Source organism: Anolis sagrei, chromosome X, assembly GCF_037176765.1.
Source record: "Anolis sagrei isolate rAnoSag1 chromosome X, rAnoSag1.mat, whole genome shotgun sequence".
Lineage (NCBI taxonomy): Eukaryota > Metazoa > Chordata > Lepidosauria > Squamata > Dactyloidae > Anolis > Anolis sagrei.
In genome coordinates, this window is record NC_090034.1 from 29224731 (window position 1) to 29250263 (window position 25533).

The window sequence follows — 25533 nt, forward strand, 5'->3', positions numbered from 1 at the left end:
TGTCTTGGCGGTGGGTCCATAGGTGCTTGTAGAGCCCTATCCTTGAGCCACATGTTCTTCTGCAGTGAGGACATTGGTTTCCAGGTGGAATGAGGTCCCAGTCAGGGTTGGTTTGACACACCTTCCTCTTGGCACGCTTCTCCCTTTTACCCTCTATGCATGCCTCTTTGAATTATGCAGCACTGGTGGTCACACAGACCTCCAGTTAGAGCACTCAAGGGCCAGGGCTTCCCAGTTCCCAGATGATGACCTACAACATGTTACAGAACTCCAATATGCCGATGATAATGTAGTCTATGTGCATTCAGAAGAAGACCTACATCTGTTATAGAACTCCAATATGCCAATGATAACGTAGTTTGTGCACATTCAGAAGAAGTCTTACAAACCACTCTATACACCTTTGCAGAAGCATTCGAGAAGCTCAGCCTGTCATTGAACATTGAGAAAACCAAAGTGCTCTTCCAGCAGTCACCCGCCAATCCCTCTGCAATGCCAGAAATACAGCTTAATGGTGGAACATTAGAAAATGTTGACCACTTCCACTCCCTTGGTAGACACCTCTCCACAAAAGTCAATATTGACACTGAAATACAACACCGCTTATGCTCTGTGAGAGCAGCATTTTTCCAAATGAAGAAGAGAGTGTTTGAGGATCGGGACATCCATAGGGACACCAAGGTGCTTGTTTACAAAGTTACTGTCCTCCCAACCCTGCTATACGCCTGCAAAACGTGGACTGTCTATAGATGTTACACTCAACTCCTGGAACGATTCCATCAGCGCTGCCTCCAAAAAATCCTGCAAATCTTTTGGGAAGATAGGCGGACAAATGTCAGTGTGCTGGAAGAAGCAAACTTTGAAGCGATGCTCCTACGCCATCAACTCTGCTGAACTGCCCACATTATCTGAATGCCCAAAGATCCCAAAGCAGTTACTATACTCCCAACTCAAGACCGGAAAACAGAATGTTTGTGGGCAGGAAAAAAGACTGAAAGATGGCCTGAAAGCTAATTTAAAAACTGTGGCAGAGACACCAAGGGAGAACTGGGAAGCCCTGGCCCTAGAGTCCTCTAGCTGGAGGTCAGCTGTAAAACACGCCAAGCCAAGCCAAACCTGACTGGAACCACTTTCCACCTGGAAACTGATATCCTCACTGCAGAAGGACATGCTGGTCAAGAATAGTCACCTTCGGACAGTCACCTTCAGACCCACTGCCAAGACACTACACTTGGAAGGTCATCATATTCAGACGAGGGATCACCTAAGTAAGTACTTATTTATTCCTTTCTTCCTTTTTATACCTTCTGCCCAATTTTCCTTCCTTCCTTTTTTAATCCTTCCATCCAACTTTCATTTGTTTTTTATTCCTTCGTTCCTTCCTCCTTTTTTATTTCTTCTGTCCAGCCTTCTTTCCTTCCTCCTTTTTTATTTCTTTCTTCCTCCTTTTTCTTAGATTTCTTTCTTCCTTCCTTCCCCCCCCCCCCCCCCCGCCTTTTCCTCTTTCATTCCTTCTGCCTGGCTTTCCTTCCATTTCCATTTCCATTTCCCTTTCCCTTTCCCTTTCCCCTTCCCCTTCCTTCCTTCCTTCCTTCCTTCCTTCCTTCCTTCCTTCCTCCATTCCTTCTTTCCTTCTTTCCTTCCTTCCTTCCTTCCTTCCTTCCTTCCAAAGCCAGAACAGAGAGGAGGAGCCCAACAGACAGAACCAGGTCCATTCGCTTTAATTCATTGACTCCCTTCAGTCCTCCTTCCTGTGTTGTGCCCCAAGGCCTGCTGGGAATCCTCCTTCTCTTTGAGGCCAAGAGCCCCACCCCTTCCCAAGCCCCGCCTTTGAGAGGGGAACGTGTCCTCGCCTAGGAGGGGCCTCCAAGATGGCCACCCCCGCCACGGAACCAGGATGGCCACCCCCGCCACAGAACCAAGATGACTGCCCTCATAGGATCTGCTCTGTGCTGGAGGCAGAGATGTCCAGCAGGCGCCAGGCAGCCAGAGGGTCTGGCTCTTCCAGGTCGCGGCACAAGGCCCAGACATACAGCATCCGCAGCACCTTGCCCTGCAAGAAAGACAATACCATTCTTATTATCACACACACACACACAGAACAATGATCAAATGATAGAATATTCTCCTCTGCAAATATTTTTATACTTTCAATAAATGAACATTTTCCTTGTCTGCAAATATTTTTTTATTTATTACTAGCTTGGGTCCCCAGTGTTGCCCGGGTTACTTGAAAAAGTCAGTTTTTAAATTGTACAAAATGCCTAAGGTTGTGGGTGAACTACAACTCACATCATGCCAGGGTAAACCCGAAAAACTCTGCCAGTGGTTAAAGTTGGTTATGTTGGGCAAGTTTGTTCTAGATGCATCATCGCTGGAATTCAATGTGCTCTCTGGCTGCAGGGTAAACTACAACTCCCACTGTGGTGAGTCAGTCCCCTCGAACCCCTTCAGTAGGTTGAGTTAGTCATGGGGGTTCTGTGTACCAAGTTTGATCCAAGTCCATCATCGGTGGAGGTCACATTTTGTCTGGTTGTGAGTGAACTACAACTCCCAGAAAGGAAGGTCAGTTTTCCCTCCAAACCCCTCCGGCAATCAAATGTCAGCATTTCAGGAATGTGTGCCAAGTTTGGTAAAGATCCATTGGTGTTGGGGTTCACAGTGCTCTCTCGATGTAGATGAACTACAACTCCTCCAAACCAAGGCGAATTTCCCCCAAAGACCTCCAATATTTTTTGCTGGCCATGGGGGCTCTGCGTGCCAAGTTTGGTCCAATTCCATCTTTGGTGGATTTCAGAGTGCTCATTGATTGCAGGTGAACTATAAATCCCAGTACCTCCAACTCCAAAATGCCCAAGCCAATTCCCCTCAAAACCCACTAGTATTCAAATGTGGGTATATTGGGTATGCATGCCAAGTTTGGTCCAGATTCATCCTTGTTTGGGTTCATAATGCACTCTGGATATAGGAGAACTACAACTCCTCTAAATCATGTTGAATTCCTCCCAAACCTTTTGATCAATTCCTGTTTGCTGTATGCTGTAGGAAAGGGTTAAGGGTGAGGCAGTGGGTGGGATCATGAAAATTCCACATCCATGGAGAGGAACCCTAGGATGTCCATTCTGGAGAAAAAGAGAACATCTAGGATGAAACTTTCCCCAAATGAAAGCTTTCACTTGGGTGGTGGGCAGTATGGTGTTTGGGGAGGACATTGCCAGGGGTGGGAGACATGTTCATGGTGCCTACTGTAGTCTTGAAGGGAGTGCTTTTGGTGGCTCTTCAGCACTGTGGGCTACAGCTGTTTATGAAGTTGGGCACCTCCGCCACATACACATTTTCACTTTTATTATGTGTATAGATGTAGTAGATAGATAATCTTTGGCACTTACGGGGTCTCCTTCGACCAGCTCCCCCTTTTGACTTTTGACCTCCATTACCAGCTGGGCCTGGAAGGTGATGATCAGCACCGGACCCTGCTCCATCATCTTGCCCATGGCCAGCTGCAAAAACAATCACAATAGCAACAACAACCATCATGACAAAACGGACCCAGTTCCTAGTCCATAAGCACTGAACCCTTCAGCTGTTTTTCAGCCAATGGATTATGTTTCTGTAACCAATCAACGTAATGATATACATCCTAAAAATGTATACAACTGGCTAGGGGGATTATTTGAAGGCTGGCTCTATTATTATTATTATTATTATTATTATTATTATATGCAAAGACACTGGCACAGCTGAGGAGCCACCAAAAGTACTGTGGGCTATAGCTGTTTCTATACCATGTCATGTTTCCAGTCCTGGGCTACAATAATCATAATCTTAATATAAAAAAGCTTCTGTGCATGCTGAGTAGGCTAAAAACAAACAAACTATGGGGCCAACTGACATCGAATTTGGCCTCCAAATGTATCATACCCCAAGGTATGACCCACAATTAAAAAAAACAAATCCCAAAACCATGAAAATAGCTTTAACGTCCTTTAAAAATAAGAAATACCTTACAACGCATACGCAAAACCTAGCCCCGTCCCCTCCTGTGAGAGCCAAGCCAGCAGCCCTGCAAAGAGCCAGCCAAGAAGCCAGCCAAGGCCCCGCAGGAAAGGAACAGCCCGGCAAAGCTGCTCTGAAAAGCAGTCTTTAGAGCCTCCTCCTCAGGGGGGGGGGGGGGGGAATAGGGAGGGAGAGGGACGAACGGACGGAGGGACAGAAGAAGCAAAGAAGCAAGCCAGGAAGGAAGGGGAGGTCTTTTGCACAGTCAGGCAAGGAAGGCAAGAGGGAAAGGGAAGGGAGGGAGGAGAAGCCATGCCAAGTGGAGGCTGCACAGGCCTCGAAAGAGACACAGGGTTCAGTAACACATCTCATACTCCAGGCATGGGCCTACTTTGGCCCTCCAGGCATTTTGGACTTCAACTCCCACAATTCCTAACAGCCATGCTATTCTGACTGTTAGGAATTGTGGGAACTGAAGTCCAAAATGTCTGGAGGTCCAAAGTGGGCCCAGGCCTGCACATATATACAAACACACACATGCACATATATATACACACACATATACACTCATATATACATACACATATATACACACATACATATACATAACACACACACACACACACACACATATACACACATGCGCACACACACAAACATACACATACAGATGCAAATCACACATATATACATATACACATGCACACATACATACACACATATATACATATAAACAAGCACACACAAATATACACATATACTCACACATATATACACATGCACACACATGTACATATACATATACACATACATTGCCCACCTTCATTACTTTTGAAAAGCCTTGCAGCTTAAAAGCCTGGCTTCTTCCTGCCTACAGGAAACCTTTGTGGGGAGGTGTTCCATAGCCCAGATTGTTTCATGTCTGGGATTCCTGTTTTCTGAGGGCCACAGCAACGCGTGGCCAGGGTACACATAGTAGTAGTAGTAGTAGTAGTAGTAACAATAATAATAATAATAGTCCCAGACTGGGGAAATGGCAAGATATTATCATTATTTATTTATTTATTTTCTATACCTTGTGATTTTCCCAGTTCTTTGATACTATATCACAATAACAACATTCCAGGACTAGTAAAATGGCAAAATATAGAAGAATTCCTGGTAATAAATACAAATAACGGTTAATACTAGAATTACTTTGTACTGCTAATGCTACATTTGAGCAAAGGATGAGACCAGAGGACTTTCAACCAGTTCTCAAAGCTTATAGTTGCTAAAAATTAAGATAAGGAAGGTAAGGAAATATTATTATTATTATTAGTAGTAGTAGTAGTAGTAGTAGTAGTATTAAACAATGTTTCAGGAACCACTTACATCAATGTTGTCAATGTCTAGGATCCTGGAATGGAACTGGAGTCCCATCGCTTTGGCCTGTTGGATGGGATGTGCCAACTGGCTGTAGGTCTGGAACCAAAGACAGAAAACAAAGAATATTACCATCAAAATCCTCTCTCTCTCTCTCTCTCTCTCTCTCTCTATATATATATATATATATATAAAACAACATTTTATTATGGACCAAAGACCTTTAAGATGACTACAAAAATACCAGGCATGTTTCAGCCTGTGCTGAATTCCAGGGCCAGAGAAGCAGATGACGAAAGCAGAAGAACGCCCTGCCTCAGGAGAGCAAGCCGATTCCTAATCCATCTAAAACGCAGACAAGTCCTTTTACGTTAAGAACAGACAAGCATCGTGAGTTCGGAGGATTACCTTGGAAGGAATTCCACTGGAGCATTGCAGAACACCAACATACTTGGGAGTTCTGGACCATGCTCCGACTTTCAAGAAGTACTGCTTGACTATCAAGCTGACTGGCACAACTTGGGCATCACAACCAGACACAGTGAAGACATCTACCCTTGCGCTTTGCTACTCTGCTGCTGAGTACACATACCCAGTGTGGAGCACATCTCACCACATCAGAACATGCCACATTATCTCAGGATGTCTATGCCCCACACCACTGGAAAAATTATACTGTTTAGCTAGTATTGCACCACCTGACATCCGCTGGGAGGTAGCAGTCAGCAATGAAAGGACCAAGGCCTCTCCGGTCCACCCCCTGTTTGGATATCAGCCAGCACAACGACGCCTTAAATCAAGAAATAGTTTTCTAAGATATACAGAGATACTTGCAGGAACACCTCAGGAAGCGAGAGTCCAAAAGTGGCAGGCGAAAACCGGGAACCTCAAGCTGTGGCTGAGACCGGTTGAGAGACTTCCAACTGGGCACACAGAGGGCTGGCCGACTTGGAAGGCGCTGAATAGACTGTGCTCTGGGACCACGAGATGCAGAGTTAACCTTAAGAAATGGGGCTACAAACAAGCCACAGACCACCTACTACAATGCAGTCTGAGCCCTGCCACATGCACAATGGAGGACCTTCTTATTGCAACACCAGAAGCACTTCAAGTGGTTAGCTACTGGTCAAAGGACATTTATTTATTTATTTATTTATTTATTTATTTATTATTTATAACATTTATATTCCGCCCTTCTTACCCCGAAGGGAACTCAGAGTGGAGTTCACACAAATAAAATGTGTGAACTTCAAAAATAAATAAATAAATAAATAAATAAATAAGCATATATGCGGCAAACATTCAATGCTGGGACATGAATTCATTACATGCATAGATAAACATTAAAAACATTTGTCTCAATATTAAAATATACTGTTTAGTATAATGTGAAGTTTGTAAAATTTGTGGTTTTAAAATATATTACAACTATACCTTCCATTCGTTTCTGACACGATAAATAAATAAATAGCCTCTGTCTAAAATAAAGAATTGTCTAATCCTGGTTGCCTTGGAAAGAAACTTGGCAACAGCCAGGGTCACATGGGGAGGATCACCATCAAGTAAAAACTTCACATAAAATTTCACTGGACTGGGATTAATGATGTGTGCTCAAGCTTGTTCATAAAAACTGCATGACTGTAGAATATGGTAGATGCATTCTACTTCCTGTTTGTTACATGGGCAGAGTCTTTCATTATATGGGATACCCACAAATCTCCCATGCTGCAGTTCAGACGGAAACACAGAACACCTTGCCTTGGAAAATAGGCCACCATCAAGTTCTTTAGATAGTTTGCTGCATGGAAAGGCCCAACATAATGTATGGGCAAGGTACTTAGGGAGCAAGATCCATAAGAACAAGAGTGCAGCTCACAAAAAGCAATGTCCCACAGTCTCTGTGATTGATTTGAGAGCCATGTCGAAACCCAGGTGAGTTAAGAAGGATACGGAAGGATGGAGGAGGCTTTCTTAGAGTTGATTTTAAACCAGCTGCTTATATGCTCATCCTGAGCTAAGTGGTGATTTAGACTGAATACTAGACTAAAAACTCTGATCTTGAGCCAATATTTAAGTGCCCACCATCAGGTTCTATTTGACAAGGGTAGTTCCTCAGATTCAAGTAGTGAGACAGGATGGCACACATCTGGGGAGCTGGAAGAGTGCCCTCAAAAACTGTGTTTGCTGTTGGTCTATTTTTGATATTAAGCCACCAATCCAGATGCTGGAAAATTACAGCAGCTGGGAAGCTATCTCAGCGTTTAAAATTTTAATAGCAGAAGGTATGAACTACCCCCCTTTAGTAAAGCTAAAATGCAAAATGGCAGAACTACTTACTTGGGCTTTAAGGTAATAGAAGAAATATGAGTGGACCAGGACAGACTGTGGTGAAAAAGACCAGGCAGTGCCTGCAGGACTTGAACAATGAACATGTAAGTTGCTTCTTGCAGAGAAAGTGAAGGAACCACTGGGCTAAGCTGGCCCGATATCTATCTATCCCACAACAACAACAACGGAGTCCCAGGACTGGGAAAATGCAAAGTATAGAAGAAACAATAAAAACAAAAGCACCAACAGAATCCCAGGACTGGAGAAATGGCAAAGTATAGAAGCAATAACAACAACAACAACCACAACAACAGAAGGGTCCCTGGTAATATATATAAAATAATAATAATAATAAAAATAAAAATAATAAAAAAAACAATGGAGTCTCAGAACTGGGAAAATGTAAAGTATAGAAGAAACAACAACAACAACAAAAGCACCAATAGAGTTCCAGGACTGGGAAAATAGCAAAGTAGAATCAATAATAATAATAATACTACAAGAGCGGACCCTCACCGCTTCATAGCACCAGTCCTTGAGGATGTCCAGGTCCCCTGTGATCATCGCCTGCAAAGAGAGAAAGAGCAGGAATGAAGGAATCCTAGTTGTAAGGGACCCCCAAAGGCTATCCAGCCCAGCCCCCTTCTCTCATATAGTAAGACACCATCCGATCCCTCCTGGCAGATGGCCACCCAGCCTCTGCTGAAAACGTCACCAAAGAAGGACTCTGACGCAGGGAGTTCCACTGCTGAGCAGGCCCTTCTAAGGTCTCCTTCCTTTGGAGCTCCTTTTTCGATTCAGCGGCTCTTCAATGATGCCTCCAAGGCTGCCTTTTTCATGGCCTCCCTGCCTGCCTGCCTGTGAGCTCCTTTCCTATGGGTCCCGTTGCGGGGTTAGGTGAGGCCGGGTACCTACCTCCAGGATGTTTGGGATGATGTCCTCCTGGCACTGGCGCAGGAAGCGGTCCTTGTCGAAGGCCGGGTCCACGCGCAGGATCTCCGTCAGCACCTCCGACATCTCTGTCTTGGAGAAAAGCCCGCCTGCAAGTCCAGATAGAGAGGGGGGAGTCAGGGATATCGGAGGAGGAAAGGGAGGGAGGAAAGGAAGAGGAGAGGGGAGGGGAGGGGGAAGAGAAGGGAAGAGAGGGAGGGAAGGAGGGGAAGAAAGAAAGATTGATAGATGGATGAATGAATAGAAGGAAGAAAGAAAGGAGGGAAAAAGGAAAGGAAGAGAAGGAAGGAAGGAGAGAGAAAGGAGAAAGAGGGGGGGAAGGAAAGAAGGAAGGAAGGAGGGAGATAAGAAAGGAAGGAAAGAAAGAAAGGAAGAGAAGGAAGGAAAAAACAAAAGAGGGAGGGAGGAAAGGAAAGGAAGAGAAGGGAGGGAGGGAGGAAGCAAACAAACAAACAAAGAACAAAAGTGGGAGGGAAGGAAGGAAGGGTGGAAAGAAGAAAGGGAAGAAGGAAAGGGAAGGAAGGGATGGAGGGAGGGAGGAAAGGAAGAATAAATGGATGAAAAGAAGGAAGGAAAAAAAGGGGGGAGAAGGGAAGAGAGGAATGAAGGATGGAAAGAAGGAAGGAAGTGAAAAAAGAAAGAATGAATGGAAGGAAGGAAAGAAGGGAAGAGGAAGGAAGGAGGCAGGCCTCCAGAAAGAGGGGAAGAAGCCCAACAAGACGACACTGACCTATGAAATCGGTCACTTTGTCTGTCACAGCCCGTGAGGCCCGGATGACCACGTTGTCACTCTCATCGTACTTCATTTTCATTTCAAAGAAACCTGGAGGGGGGGGGGGGGGAGGAGGAGGAGGAAAGGAATTACCATTAATATCATTAATATAGCATATAAAGGACCAAAAGGTGGCAGGAGAGTCCGCACCTAGCATACTTTGACACAATACAGGCTCTCTCTCTCTCTCTCTCTCTATATATATATATATATATGAATAGTTAATCCACAGAAGTATAATATACAATTAAGAAAGACAATAATTTTCCCTCATATTATGACAATGATTGGATCCACTCACGGTTGAAGACCACATTGTTGTCCTTGAACTCCTTCCACTGCTGGTGCCACTTGGAATCTTTGTGCAGAACCACCCCCAGCGCCTCCCTGGAACACGTAAGAAAAGGCACAGGGAAAAAAATATACATATACATATACATATACACACCCATACATACACACTCAGGGCATGAGGCCAGATGACATATATATAAAATATTTATTTTGTTGTGTATCATTTTATATTACTATTATTATTTATAATAGAATAGAATTTTCTATATTGTTATTATATATAATTTTATGTATACTTTTACAAATATTATTATTATGTATGTATTATTATACTTTATTTTATATGTATTATTATATATTTTTATATTTTTATTACATATATTTATAAATAGCTTGGGTACCCGACAATGACCAGGTTATTTGAAAAAAGCATTGTTTGTTTTGGGGTGTTAGGTAATATCACTCAGTTAATTAGAAATATAATTTATCAGAAAAAAGCCAGTCTTCGTTTTCATTGTTTATGAATGCTCCCATTAGAAAATGAATAATGATGTGGGTGAACTACAATTCCCAGAATTGTGGATCAACCCTCCCCAAACCAGGCCTGTATGCACAGTGGGCCATGTTGGGCCTTTGTACCAAGTTTGGTCCAGATCCGACATCAGATAGGTTCAGTGCTCCCTGGATGCAGGTGAACTACAACTCACAAAACCAAGGTCAATGTATTATTATTTCCTATGTATTATAATACATTATTATTATTATTATTATTTTAAAGCCCCCCTTTTTTGGCTTAGGGTATGACAAGGGACCACTAACTCATTGGCTTCGAAGATCCGCTCCTCTTTAAGCCTCTGTCCAGCGAATTCCGTCCGTTTCCGCAGCCGTTCCGGCCGCCTATAAGGCCCCGTCTCGTCCAGCTCCTTCCGCACCGACTCCACGCCCTGCCTTGACAAGAATAGTAATAATCATAATATAAACATATTTATATACAACTTTTGCAATAAATATTACCCATTTTAGATATTATTATTAGCACTCTGCTTCTCTCCCAAAACAGTAAATAATAAATATAAAACATTATTATTATTATTATTATTATTATTATTATTTTATTGTTGATATATTGTTTTTGTTGACCCTCCTTTTCCACTTACAGAGCTAGTTACCTGTTTTTCTTTGAAATATGGTAAATATTCAAAAACATTTAACCTACTGATGCCTCAATTAATGTAATTTTATTGGTATCTATTTTTCCTTTAAATTTACCAGTAGCTGCTGCATTTCCCACCCTAGGCTTATACTCGAGTTAATACGTTTCCCAGTTTTTGTGGTAAAATTAGGTGCCTCAGCTATTTGGGTCAGCTTATACTCAAGTATATATGGTAATTCAATCAGAGAAGTCAGCCATAGAAGAGCACCTGATGAACCAGCCTGGACACAGAATATTGTTTGAGAACACAGAAATGATGGACCACTCTAACAACCACTATATCAGACTGCACAAAGAAGCCACTGAAATCCACAAGAAGTAGGTGGGCAATTTTAACAGAAAGGAGGAAACCATGAAAATGAACACAATCTGGCTACCAGTATTGAAAAACTCCAAAATCAGTACAGTAAATAATGAGCAAATCAGAAAAAAAACAGGGAATTCCAGACAGGAAAATCAGAGCCAGCAAACACCTCCCAACCAAGGATTCCCCCAGGCAGGAAGCAGCCAGGCTTTGAGGCTGCAAGGCCAGTCAGTGCTAATCAAGGTGGCCAACTGCAACATTCACAATTGCCTCAAACAGACAAGAGTTCTTTTCTCCCACCCTGGACCTTATTCCACAGGGATATATACACTCCACTTGCTACCTCTATGCAGACACCCTCACTGATTGACTTTGAAGCTGCAATGCCATTCAATGATAATAAAGGTGGCCAACTGCAACATTTACACTGGCTTCCAACAGAAAAGAATTATTTCTTTATCCCACCTTGGACATAATTTCACAGGGATAAACCTCACTTGACTAGTTTCCAACAGATCTCACAACCTCTGAGGATACCTACAATGGATGCAGGCCAAACATCAGGAGAGAATGCTTCTGGAACATGGCCAGACAGCCTGGAAAACTCACAGCAACCCCGTGATTCCAGCCATGAAAGCCTTTGACAACACATAATAATAATCATTTCTATTCTGAAAAATGTAAGCCCTTTTTATTCATAACAAGGACCGTGCAAATGCAATGGGGCCTCGACTCGCCTGTGAAAGGGCCTTGAAGGCAGCCGTTCGTCCCAGCTTCTCACTGCCTTTGGAAACCGACTGAGCTGACTGCTTGGCTGTCTTGGCCGCTTCCTCCACTCCTTCCTTGACCTTCCGGCCAAAGTCGCTCCGGCTGACCTCATCCAGGCTCTGAGAGGAAGAGGAGAGATGGAGGGGGGAGACAAGAGCAGAAATAACATTGTGTCAGGAATTCAATACAAAGAAACATTGTGTGTGTGTGTGTGTGTGTGTGTGTGTGTATATATATATATATATGCACATACATATATACATATACACACGTACGTATACCTATACAATCACACACAAATATACATACACATACACAGCACACACAGATATACATACATATTTATTTATTTAGAACATTTGTATCCCATCCTATTCTTGACCTCCAAAGAGGGACTCAGGGCAGTTTCCAACAATATAAAAACATCAATCTATATATATAAAAATGCTCTGTGCATAATGAGTACCTTAAAAACAAAAGAACCAATGAACGAAATCACACCAAATTTGGCAACAAAACGTCTCACTACACAAGGAGTGACCATCACTCAAAAAAATTATGATTTTGTCATTTGGAAGGTGTGGTTGCTGGGATGTATAGTTCACCTACAATCAAAGAGCATTCTGAATGATGGAATTTATTTTACTTCGGCTACTTTTACCCCGCCCTTCTCAACCCCCGGGGGGGGGGGGGTGTCTCAGGGCGGCTTACAAAAAAGGCAGAATTCGATGCCTATACAATTTACACACAATGTATAAAAAAACCATAATTAACAATCAACACAATTAAAACAATCAAAACATTGATATACAACGCATCCTCGCATCCTATAAAATTATTCACATGGTCAGTTTGGAATTGAACCAAACTTGGCACACAGGCCTCCCATGACCAACAGAAAATACTAGCAGCGTTTGGTGGGCACTGACCTTGGGTTTGGGAGTTGTAGTTCACCTACATCCAGAGAGCACTGTGGACTCAAACAATGATGGATCTGAACCAAACTTGGCACAAATATTCCATAAGCCCAAATATGAACACAGATGGAGTTTGGGGGAAATAGACCTTGGCATTTGGGAGTTGTAGTTACTGGGATTTATAGTTCACCTACAATCAAAGACTATTCTGAATGAACCCCACCAACACAAGCATTGGGGCAAACTTCCCACACAGAACCCCTATGACCAACAGAAAATACTTAAGGCCATCCAGTCCAACTCCCTTCAGAAGGGCAAGAAAACGTAATCAAAGCCCTCCTGACAGAGAGCCATCCAGCCATAGATATAGATAGATATATATGATTCACACACAGAGAGATAAAGTATTATAGATTTGAAAGGGACCCCTAAAGATGGACAATTATATGTTGCCTGTTCCAGAGTAGGCAACCCAGACAATCTCTACGTCAACACTGTTAAAGAAACATCAAGAAATGCTGTTTACGCACAAGCATAAAGACATTACATATATTAGAAACCAGCACTTTCTCATTACTTTATTTTACAGATCACCAGACTGGACCGCAGCAACGCGTGGCAGGGGACCGCTAGTAAAATATACAATTACATAAAATGATAATAAATATACATTTTAAAAGTTTGCCAGGTTTAAAATGTCCTCCAAATCAGTCCCAAAAATGTGGTCCATAAAGTCTAATCTAAGCCAATATTAACTGTCTATTCTGTAAACGTATATGTATACACAAATATATGTATACATATATATACACACACACGCATATTAATATATTATAACATATGTATTATAAATTACTAAATCATATTATTATAGTAATTAATGTATTATATTTATAACATAAAATACATAATACATATATCATATATATTATATTATTATACATTATGTTATGTAATACACACACACATACATATAATATTATATTACATACCTCCTTAACAGTGCCTGTGATTTCCCCGAGTTTTTTCTTCAGGACTTCGGAGGTCTTCACTGTCTCCGATTCAATGGTTTTCTGCACAGAACAAATGGGATGAATGACTTTCATTCATTGCTTCAAACCCATTCATAAGCATCACAAGATGACCTCTACTCCCCTCCAGTGGCCACATGAAGACATTGCAGCCTTGTTTCCCGAAAACTACCCCATTCACAAAAAAGGAAAATCATCTTGTTTAGCAAGGAACGTAAATGCTGATCTGTTAGCATTCATGTTTGATTTTGTACCTATTTTCTGTACCTTTAGTTCCCCTGTTTTATATACCGATAGACCTGGGATCATGTGAAAATATGTCTCGAGTAGAAAAAGGTTTAAGAAGCCCTGCTCTAGAGGATCTCTATGATCAGAGTTGCCCTGGAGAAGCTAGAGATTATTAGAGACATATTAATCAATAAACATAAATGTAACTATGTATGTGTGTGATATATATTCATATCTATTATATATATGCATATATATGATAGTATTTCTATTATAGCATATTTATATTAATGTATAATATTTAATATAGTATCTATATTTTTTGTAGTTTATTTTATAGTGATATATATATATACTATATATTTTATAATCTTATATGACAATACAGTATACATTATTATATGAACCTTTATTATATATTATCATATTTAAATGAAATATATATGAACACGTACTACATATATTTTATATAATTCTCTTAATATGTAATATATGTTCTATTATTTATATCTGTGATATTTATATTATATATTTTAATATTATTATTTTAGTACATATTAATATTATTGTGTTACTATAGTTTATATTATATGAATATATATATATATATATATATATGAATATAGATGAACATATATTATTCTATTTCTATGTGTGTGCGTGTACAAAAAGCTAAACCCACCAATATGTATCTATTATTAGCATTTGAACACATTTTTATTATGTTGTTATTATTATGATTATTAAGAATATTATTATGTTGTCGAAAGCTTTCATGGCTGGAAGCACTGGGTTGCTGTGAGCTTTCTGGGCTGTATGGCCATGTTCCAGAAGCATTCTCTCCTAACATTTCGCCCACATACATCAGAAGACTTGGAGCCCCCGGTAGCACAATCGGTTAAACCCTTGTGCCGGCAGGTCAGAGGTTTGAATCCAGGGAGCTCCCTCTGTCAGCTCCAGCTCTCCATGTGGGGACATGAGAGAAGCCTCCCACAAGGATGATAAAACATCAAAAAACCGAACATCCGAGTGTCCAATGGGCAACATCTTTGCAGACAGCCAATTCTCTCACACCAGAAACAACTTGCAGTTTCTCAAGTTGCTCCTGACATGAAAAAAAAAATCAGAAGAGCTGCAAGATCAAAAGCAAGCCACGAGAGTGAAGACAAAGATCCACCCAGAGGAAAAGTGTTCTTGCCATACATCAAGGGAACCATGGACCTCATAAGGAAAATCATGAAGAAGCACAACCTTCAAACGATCTACAGACCCACTAAGAACAACCAACAAATGCTACATTCAGCAAAGGACAAGAGAGATCCTCTCACCATTGCAGGAGTCTCCTGTATACCATGCAGCTGTGGACTAGTCCACATAGGGACCCTCAAATGCAGCATTTATTCTTTATTTATTTATTTTGGGCACTTCTACCCCACCCTTCTCAACCTCCTAGGCAGGACTCAGGGCTGCTTACAACCGGCACAATTCGATGCCACAATTCAACAATAAAATACATAACAACAATAACCACAATAGTTAAAATATTCAATTAATACAATAACAACTAAGAAGCCAATCTAGTGGCCAACATTCACCGAGTTCTAAATTGATTCGTGTCTCGGCGTTGCCGAGACACGAATCAAGGAACATGAAAGGCACTGCAGACTAATTCAACCAGAGTAGCCAGCCATAGCAGCTATGGCTGGCTACTCTGGTTGAATTAGTCTGCAGTGCAGTGCGCGCATCATTCAGAAATACATCACACAGTCCTAGATGCTTGAGAAGTGTTAGATTTGTGATTTTGTGATATGAAATCCAGAATATATATCTTGTTTGTTGTGACATACTGTGTTTTTGTGTCAGTAAAATAATAATAATAATAATAATAATAATAATAATAATAATAATAATGTGTTGTCAAAGGGTTAAATGGCTGGAATCACTGGGTTGCTGTGAGTTTTCTGAGCTGTCTGGAAAACTGTTCCAGAAGCATTATCTCCTGCATTATCTCCTGATGCTTCACCCACATCTATGTCAAGAATCCTCAGAGGGTGAGAGGTCTGTTGGAAACTAGGCAAGTGGGGTTTATATATATCCTTGTGGAATGATGTCTGGGGTGGGAGAAAAAACTCTTGTCTGTTGGCCAGCTTGATTAGGACAGATTGGCCTTGCAACTTCAAAGCCTGGCTGTTACTGCCTGGGGGAATCCTTGGTTTGGAGATGTTAGCTGGCCCTGGTTGTTTCCTGTCTGGAATCCCCCTGTTTTCTGAGTGTTGCTCAAGAACAAGCCATGAGAGTCAAGACAAAGATCCACTCAGAGAAAAAGTGTTCTTACCATACATCAAGGGAACCACTGAGTGCATAGGAAAGCTGATGAAGAAACACAATCTACAAACTATCTACAGACTCATTAAGAAAATCCAACTAATGCTCCATTCAGCAAAGGACAAGAGGGTCCTCTCACCTCTGAAGGAGTCTATCGTATACCCTGCAGCTCTGGACAAGTCTACACAGGGACCCTCAAACGTAGCAGGCACGGATCAAGGAACACAAAAGGCACTGCAGACTGATTCAACCAGAGAAGTCAGACATAGCAGAGTACCTGACAAACCAACCTGGACACAGAATATTATTGGAGAACACAGAAATGCTGGACCACTCTAACAACCACCAGATCAGACTACACAGAGAAGCCACTGAAATCCACAAGAAGCAGGTGGGCCATTTTAACAGAAAGGAGGAAACCATGAAAATGAACACAATCTGGTCATCAGTATTAAAAAAGCCTCTAGAATCAGGACAGTAAATACTCAGAAAACAGGGACATTCCAGACAGGAAACCTTCAGGATCAGCTAACACAGTGGTTCTCAACCTGTGGGTCCCCATGTGTTTTGGCCTCCAACTCCCAAAAATCCCAGCCAATTTACCAGCTGTTATGATTTCTGGGAGTTGAAGGATAAAACCACTGTCTGCTAACACCTCCCAACAAAGGATCCCCCAGGCAGGAAGCAGACAGGCTTTGAAGCTGCAAGGCCATTGAATGCTAATCAGTCTAGCCAATTACAACATTCACTTGCCTCAAGCAGTCAAGAGTTCTTTCTACCACCCTGGACATCATTCCAGATATATAAACCTCACTTGCCTAGTTTCCAACAGACCCCACAACCTCTGAGGATGCCTGCTATAGATGTGGGTGAAACGTCAGGAGAGAATGCTTCTGGAACATGGCCAAACAGCCCAGAAAACTCACAGTAACCCATGATTATTATTTACACCCCGTTTTTCCTCTCCACAAAAAGACTCAAAGTGGCTATGTATCTATTACTAGCATTAGAATGTATTATGAATATGATTATGTTTATTGATAGCCCACTTTCTGTCTACAAAGAAAGCTCAATTCAGATATGTATCTATTATTAGTATTAGATGATGAAGATGATGATGATGATGATTATTATTATTATTATTTATACCCCTTTTCCTCTCCACAAGGAGACTCAAAGTGGCTATGTATCTATTATTACTATGAGAATGTATGATGCTTATGGTGACACCCTGCTTTCTCTCTCTGCAAAGGGGGCTCAAAGCAACTTTCTCACTCAAGGCAATGCCCCTATTCCCAGAAGGAAAGAAGGACCTACGTATTTCCGCCTAGCTTCCTGCAGGGCCTCGGACTCCTCCAGCTTTTTGGCTTCATCTCGGAATTTCTGGATACTCTCCTTCATCTCCTTGTTTTTGGCCAGCTCTGCCTTGATGTTCTCCACGAAGCCAGAGATGAAGCCCTTCCGGCCCCCGGAGGAAGAGCATCTAGACTGAAAAGAATGCAGCCATTGAGACCCATGCAAAGAGGGAGGGAGGCAGTCCTTCTCTGAATCCTGAATACAGCTTTCTCCCCAGTTTCGTGAGGACAAAGTGACACACACACGGAATAATTACAGTACTTAGTGAATGCAAAGACCCCAAACTTCTCAGGTGAATATAGCAAGAACAGAAGTCAATGCAAATTTGAAACACACACATATATACATATACATAATTCTATTTTTTACCCACTTCTTCTATACACACACACACACAATTTCATTTCTTATTTTATTTACCTGCTTCTCCTGTGTGTGTGTATACACACACATAAACACACACACCCATACATATATGAGAAAGGTGAGAAATAAAACTTTTGTGTGTGTGTACACGCAAGAGGAAAGGCAGGTATGAAATACAATATACAATGAAACAAAATTATGATTATGGTTATTATATTATATATGTGTGTGTGTGTTTGTAGGAGAGGTTAGGAAATGAAGTATATGTGTGTGTGTCCATATATGAGAAGGGCAAGAAAATTGTGTGTGTATACATATCTATAGGAGAGATGGGTAAGAAATAAAATTATTATATACACAAATAACAATTTTATTTCTTACCCTTCTCTTCTATACATATGTATACTAGCTTCGGTACCCGGTGGTGCCCGGGTTATTTGAAAAAGGCATTATTTGTTTGGGGTGTTAGGTAATATAATTTAGTTAATTAGTAACATTATTTATTAGAAAAAATACCAGTTTTTGATTTGTTTTTTTATGAATGCTCCCATTAGAAAATGCATAAGGATGTGGATGAACTACAATTTCCAGAATCATTGGTTAATCCTCCCCAAACCAGGCCTGTATCCACAGTTGGCCATTTTGGGGGGGGGGGGGGGGGAGTTTGGTCCAGATCGGTCGTCGGCTGGGTTCAGTGCTCTCTGGATAAGGGTGAACTACACCTCCCATATGCCAAGGACAGTCCAGGTCCATTATTGAAGGAGGTCACCGTGCTCTGCCTTGATGCAGGGTGAACTACAACTTCCATCCTGTTGAGTCAGTTCCCCAAAACCCTCCAGTCTGTTCAGTTGCTGATCAATTCCTCTGTTTTTTACTGTGTGTCATAGGAAAGGGTAAGAAATGATTAATGGAGAGGCAGTGGGCAGGGTCATGCAAATTCCACACAAGGAACCCTGGGATGTCTGTCTGTGGTGGAGAAAAAACATCTAATCTAGGATGAAATTCTCCCCGAATGAAAGCATTCCTTGAGTGGTGGGCCGTACTGTTTGGGGAGGACATTGGTAGGGTTTGAGCTACACGTTCATATCACTCACTATAACCTGCAATGTCCATTGAGAGAGTGCCTTTGGAGGCTTCTCAGCACTTGGAACTATAGCCTGTTTGTGGAGGTGGAAAGCTGTCTGTGTAAGTGGACACATACATACACATTTTTCAATTTTATTATGTGTATAGATAGATAGATAATGTATAGAAGATAGATAGATATACACATACACACACAAATATACATAATCAAATAATAAGTTTTTGTTGTCAAAGGTTTTCACAGTCGGAATCACTGGGTTGCCATGAGTTTACTGGGCTGCCTGGCCATGTTCCAACAGCATTCTCTCCTGATGTTTCACCCACAACTATGGCAAGCATCCTCAGAGGTTGTGGGGTCTGTTGGAAACTGGGCAAGCGGGGTGTATATATATCTGTGGAATAATGTCCAGGGTGGGAGAAATAACCCTTGTCTGTTAAGAGGCAAGTGTGAATGTTGCAATTGTCCAGCTTGATTAGCATGGAATGGCCTTGCAGCTTCAAAGCCTGGCTCCTTCTTGCCCAGGGGTTCCTTTGATGGGAGGTGTCAGCTGGCCCTGAATTAATCTTGTCTGGAATTCCCCTGCTTTTTGTTCTTTATTTACAGTCCTGATTTTAGAGTTTTTAAATACTGGTAGTCAGATTTGCCGAGTTTCCAACAGACCTCACAACCTTTAAGGATGCCTGCCATAGATGTGGGCGAAATGTCAAGAGAGAATGCTTCTGGAACATGGCCAGACAGCCCAGAAAACTTACAGTACTCATAGTATTTTTCTAGTCGACAAAATAGGCTCCTTTTGCCTTGATTCGGGACTCCTCTCCCAAAACACTTGGGAAGGAAGGAATTCACGCCACTTTGGCCATGTCAACACTGCCATGAAATCCAGTACTTCCATCCAGGCAATCTGCTCTGAAGTGGATTGTATTGCAGTGCAGACCCAGCCTTTCATTTGCGGAAACCCACCTGATGCAGCTGCAAAGCTGGTCTTCTACTTTGGGGCTGAAGGAGGGCGAAGCGCAGGGCTCCTGAACAGCGCCCAGAGGTCAGCCATATATTCAGAAGGCACTTCTAGGGATCAAAAGACAACAATAACAACAACAATTCTTCACTCTATATACATTCAGAGGGATGAAGCCAATAGCACTGATCCCTCTTCGGTTTTACCTTTTAAAAGGGGCTTAAAATAGTCAACGAGGGCCCTCCTTTATTGATCCAAAGGGAGCTCAATATTTAATTATCTCTTTTATTTTTTTTTTTAAAAATATTCACTCCCATAGCATTTTATTATATATAGCAAATGTTAGGTCCCTTTGAAAATTTATTTATTTATTTATTTATTTATTTATTTTGGCGTGTCAGGAGCGACTTGAGAAACTGCAAGTCGCTTCTGGTGTGAGAGAATTGGCCGTCTGCAAGGACGTTGCCCAGGAGACACCTGGATGATTTTTGATGTTTTTATCATCCTTGTGGGAGGCTTCTCTCATGTCCCCACATGAGGAGCTGGAGCTGATAGAGGGAGCTCATCCGCCTCTTCCTGGATTCGAACCTGCGACCTGTCCTGTCGGCACAGGGGTTTAACCCACTGCGCCACTGGGGGCTCCATCCTTTGAAATAATAATAATAATAATAATAATAATATTATTATACCCTGCCACCATCTCCCCGAAAGGACTTGGGGCAGCTTTCTTTTTCTTTAAAAAAGAAAGCATGTTTGTTTTTTATTTACTAGCTGTCCCCTGCCACGCGTTGTTGTGGCCCAGTCTGTGTATATGGGTTTTGTGTGTGTACATATGTATATATGTGTATTTATGTGGCAATATGCATGTGTTGTAATGTATTTTTTTTTTTAGTTTCTGGCTTTTTAAGTCTTTTCTGTTGCATTTTTCAGTGTTTTTATGAGTGATGGTCACTCGTTGGCCTGATAGGTGTATTGTGTCCAAATTTGGTGTCAATTCGCCCAGTGGTTTTTGAGTTATGTTAATCCCACAAATGAACATTACATTTTTATTTATATAGATTATATTATTATGTTATATTATTATTAATATATACACCCTTATTGTTATGTTATTGTTATTATGCAAACCCTTGTTATATTATTATTATTATTATTATTCTACACAGGAGCCATTATTGTTATAATATTATTATCTATATACATAAAAATGTAATGTTCGTTTGTGGGATTAACGCAACTCAAAAACCACAAGACGAAATGACACAAAATTTGGCCAGAAGACACCTAACGGACCAACAAGCAACCATCACTCATAAAACACTGAAAAACCCAGTGGAAGGGACTTAAAAACCCAAAACCCCTAAATGATGATACAGTGCATGTGTGGAAACAACTCCCCTGACCCCGCCCCCTCCTGCGCAAGGGAAAGAGCTGGCCATACCAGCTTTGAGAGGAAAGAAAAAGGTAGGGAAGTAAGAAAGGAGAGAAAGATGAAGGGAAAGAAAAAGTGGGGAAGGAAGGAAAAAGGATGGGAAAGAAGGAAGAAGAAAAGGAAAGAAAAAAGAGGGAAGGAATGAAAGCGGGAGGGAAGGAAGGAGAGAAGGAAGGAAAGAAGGAAGGAAGGAAGGAGAAAGAATGAATGAAGGAAAGAGAGATAGGAAAGAATTGGGAGGAGGAGGGAGAGAAAGAGGGAAGGAAGGGGAGAAGAAATGAAGGAAGGAAAGGGGTAGAGAAGGAAGGAAGAAGAGAAAGGACAAAAAAAGGGGGGATAGGAAGGAAAGAGGTAGGAAGGAACCAGACTGAGGCCACAGCAAAGTTGGTGTATAAAAATCCTTATTATATTATTATAGTATATAGTATTATCATAAAGAATGCTCTTTGTTTCTTATGTTAGATCCCTTTAAAAAAGAAAGCCTGTTTTTTTAAAAAAGTATTATTATTATTATTATTATTATTATTATTATTAAGGAGCTCTTATTGTTATACATTATTATTATATAGCTGTCCTAATTGTTTTATATTATTATTATTGAAACCTTATTGTTATACTAGTATTATTAACATACAAGCCCCTATTATTTATTATTACATAGAAGCTCTTATTTTTATATTAAATAGATCTATTTGCACCTCACCGAGCTGCTAGCATCCACCCAGTTACATCACTGTTTCCCATCTCTACCCCAATAATTTTAGCCTAATTTGAGAGATTTTAAAGGGTATTTTAAGGATTTAATATGTTAGTAATTATGTGGATTATTTTATGTTTTGTTTCTTTGTGATTGTTTATAATTTACTGAGTTGTACTTGATTTGTTTGTTGATTTGTTTCCATATTACTGTCGGCATTGAATGTTTGCCATTGTGTAGTTTGTTGTGGGCCCCCCTGAGTCCCTTCGGGGAGACGGCATCTATAAATAAAGTTTCATTTCATATTATTATTATTAGTATATAAAAGTTCTTATTGTTATATTATTATTTTATTATTGTAAAGGATGCTCTTCGTTTCTTAAGCCTGTTTTTAAAAAAAGTATTATTATTATTATTATTATTATTATTATTATTATTACGGAGCACAGTGCCTGGCAGATGTGATGGACTGGATGAGGGCCAACAAACTGAGGCTTAAGCCAGACAAGACAGAGGTCCTCCTGGTCAGTCGTGGGCCTGACTGGGGTGTAGGGTGGCAGCCTGTGCTCGATGGGGTCCAACACCCCCTGAGGACACAGGTCCGCAGCCTTGGGGTCCTCCTGGATTCAGCGCTGACGCTTGAAGCTCAGGTGTCAGTGGTGGCTGGGAGGGCCTACACACAGTTAAAACTTGTGTGCCAGCTTTGACCGTACCTCAAGTAGCCTGACTTGGTGACGGTGGTCCATGCCTCATCTAGAATGGACTACTGTAAAACAATCTACATGGGGCTGCATTTGAAGACAGCCCAGAAACTGCAATTAGTGCAAATATTGGCTGTCAGATTACTAACTGCCTGCAAGTTTCCGGACTCAATTCAAAGTGCAAGTTATCACGCATAAAGCCCTATACGGTTCAGGTCCAGCCTATCTTCATTATTGCATTTCCTTCTATGAACCGGCACGGCTCTGAGATCTGCCAGGGAAGCCCTCCTCTCAGTCCCAACTCCATCTCAAGTATGGCTGGTGCGGACGAGCGAGAGGGCCTTCTTGGTGGTGGCCCCCCTGCTTTGGAATGCCCTCCTGAGAGAGATTAGATTAGCCCCCACTCTCCAAATTTTCCGAACAAATTTGAAAACATGGCTCTTCAAACATGCCTTTGACCTTGTTTAGGAATTCTTACTGATTATACTCAAAGACTTAGTGATTATTTCACATTGCACTTTATGGGCCTGATATTGATTAGTTGTTTTCTATATGGAGCTATTGTTGCATTTTATTGATTTTAACTATTGGGGTTTAATGATGTCATGCTGTTTGCTGTTGCTATTATGGTACTGTTTATCCATTTGTTGTATTGTGTGTGTTTGCACTCTCGAGTGCTCTTGTGTGCACTTCCCCTTGGGAGATGGTGGTGGGGTATAAATAACGTTTATTATCATTATTACTGTAAAGGATACTCTTTTTTCTTATGTTAGGTCCCTTTAAAAATGCCTGTTTTAAAATAATAATAATAATAATAATAATAATTAATAAGAGCTCTTCTTGTTAAATGTTATTATTATTATTAACTTTATTTCTAAGTAATTTGAAATAATTTAAAAATAAAACCAATAGGAAAATGAAGGGGGGGGCAGTTCAATATCCGTGAATGGATATAGAATTAGAATGACTTAAAATAGAACCAATGCAATACAAAGGCCCTCATTCCAACCCCCTCGGGCGGAGGTGCACTCTGCAAATGCTCAGGGGTCGCCTCGCCCTCTGTGGTCCCTCGAAACCCCCTTACCTGGCATCCCCAGAGCGTGACCGCCGCCATTTCCCCCCCCTTCGCCGGCGCTTCCTAATGACGCAAGAGGTACGTGCGTCACCGTCACGAAGGCCGTCTTCCCTCCCCGTTGGTTACCATAGCAACGGCGATCTGCAGCCAATGGGATCACGGAGGGGGTGCTTCTGCGCAAAGGTGTCCATTTACTTGCCAGGTGTGCATACACACACACTGTTTGTATAGATCTATATCTAATGACCGAGGAAGTGGGAAATAAAAAAAGTTTTTAATACTGTATCCAATATAAAAATATTAGTTATGTGAATATTATTTTTTTTAAGGAATAAAAAGAAAACTATGGAGCTTCTCTTGTCAAGCAGTCCCCATAGTTTGGACTCAAACTCCCAGAAGCCTTTGCCTGCTTGTTCAATGGCCAGGAATTCTGGGAAATGAAGTTTCAAACACTTAGGAGGGCCCCAGCTTATGCAGGCCTCATTGAAGCACCTTGCCATGCTTTTTTCTGTTACGCCAGCTCCACTGGCCGCCCATTAGCTTCCGAGCACAATTCAAAGTGCTGGCTTTAGCCTATAAAGCCCTAAATGGTTCTGGCTCCGTTTACCTATCCCAACGGATCTCCCTCTACGAACCATCAAGGACCTTAAGATCGTCTGGAGAGACCCTGCTCTCGGTCCCACCGCTTTCACAGCCGTGTTTGGTGGAGACAAGAGACAGGGCCTTCTCCATGGTGGCCCCTCGGCTGTGGAACTACCTCCCTAATGAGATCAGATCCGCCCCCTCCCTCCTGACCTTCCAGAAGAAACTCAAATCCTAGATGTGGGATTTGCAGAATAGACTGATTTGCTGGGAAATGCAATGTTTTAATGGACGACAATAGACAGTTTTTAGGATGATTTGAACTGGCAAACTGTTTTAATGCAATATATGTCTTTTCTACTACCTGTATTTTATGCTATATTCTATTTTGTGTTGGCATTGAATAGTGCCTGTTGGTAACTGTCCTGAGTCCCTCTTCGGAGATGGAGGGCAGGATATAAATGATCCTAATAAATAAATAAATAAATAAATAAATATCCCTCCTCTTTAGAGCCCTCCTGCCATGCTCAGAGGCACTCTCCTCTTGGCCTTCCTGTCAGTAATGCTTTTTGAAGCCAAAACATGACGTGTTAAAGGAAAGGCACATTATGAAGAAATATGTGAAATATATACTGACTGGCTTCAGTTGTGTGTTCCTTAAAGGGAGAAGGACAGGCTAGATTACCCTTGGAGCCCCATTCCAACAATGAGATCCGATTACCATCAACATCATAATAATAATAATGATAATAATAATAATCTTGTGCAATATATTATTGAATCCAGAAAG

The 25533-nt window shown here is 41.3% G+C and overlaps 1 protein-coding gene across 1 annotated transcript; it reads right to left on the bottom strand.

The window, feature by feature from the left end:
- Nucleotides 1–1705: 1705 nt before the first annotated feature.
- On the bottom strand, nt 1706–24248 carry TIMM44 (translocase of inner mitochondrial membrane 44). The gene is made up of 13 exons (XM_060786149.2): nt 24171–24248; nt 20262–20366; nt 17810–17980; nt 13901–13981; nt 11961–12110; nt 10526–10650; nt 9714–9799; nt 9371–9463; nt 8605–8729; nt 8206–8256; nt 5371–5460; nt 3390–3500; nt 1706–2053 (listed from the first exon to the last, which is right to left on the bottom strand). The coding sequence occupies exons 1-13, from the start codon at nt 24198–24200 to the stop codon at nt 1934–1936; spliced, it is 1338 nt and encodes a 445-aa protein (XP_060642132.1). The 5' UTR covers nt 24201–24248; the 3' UTR covers nt 1706–1933.
- Nucleotides 24249–25533: the final 1285 nt, after the last annotated feature.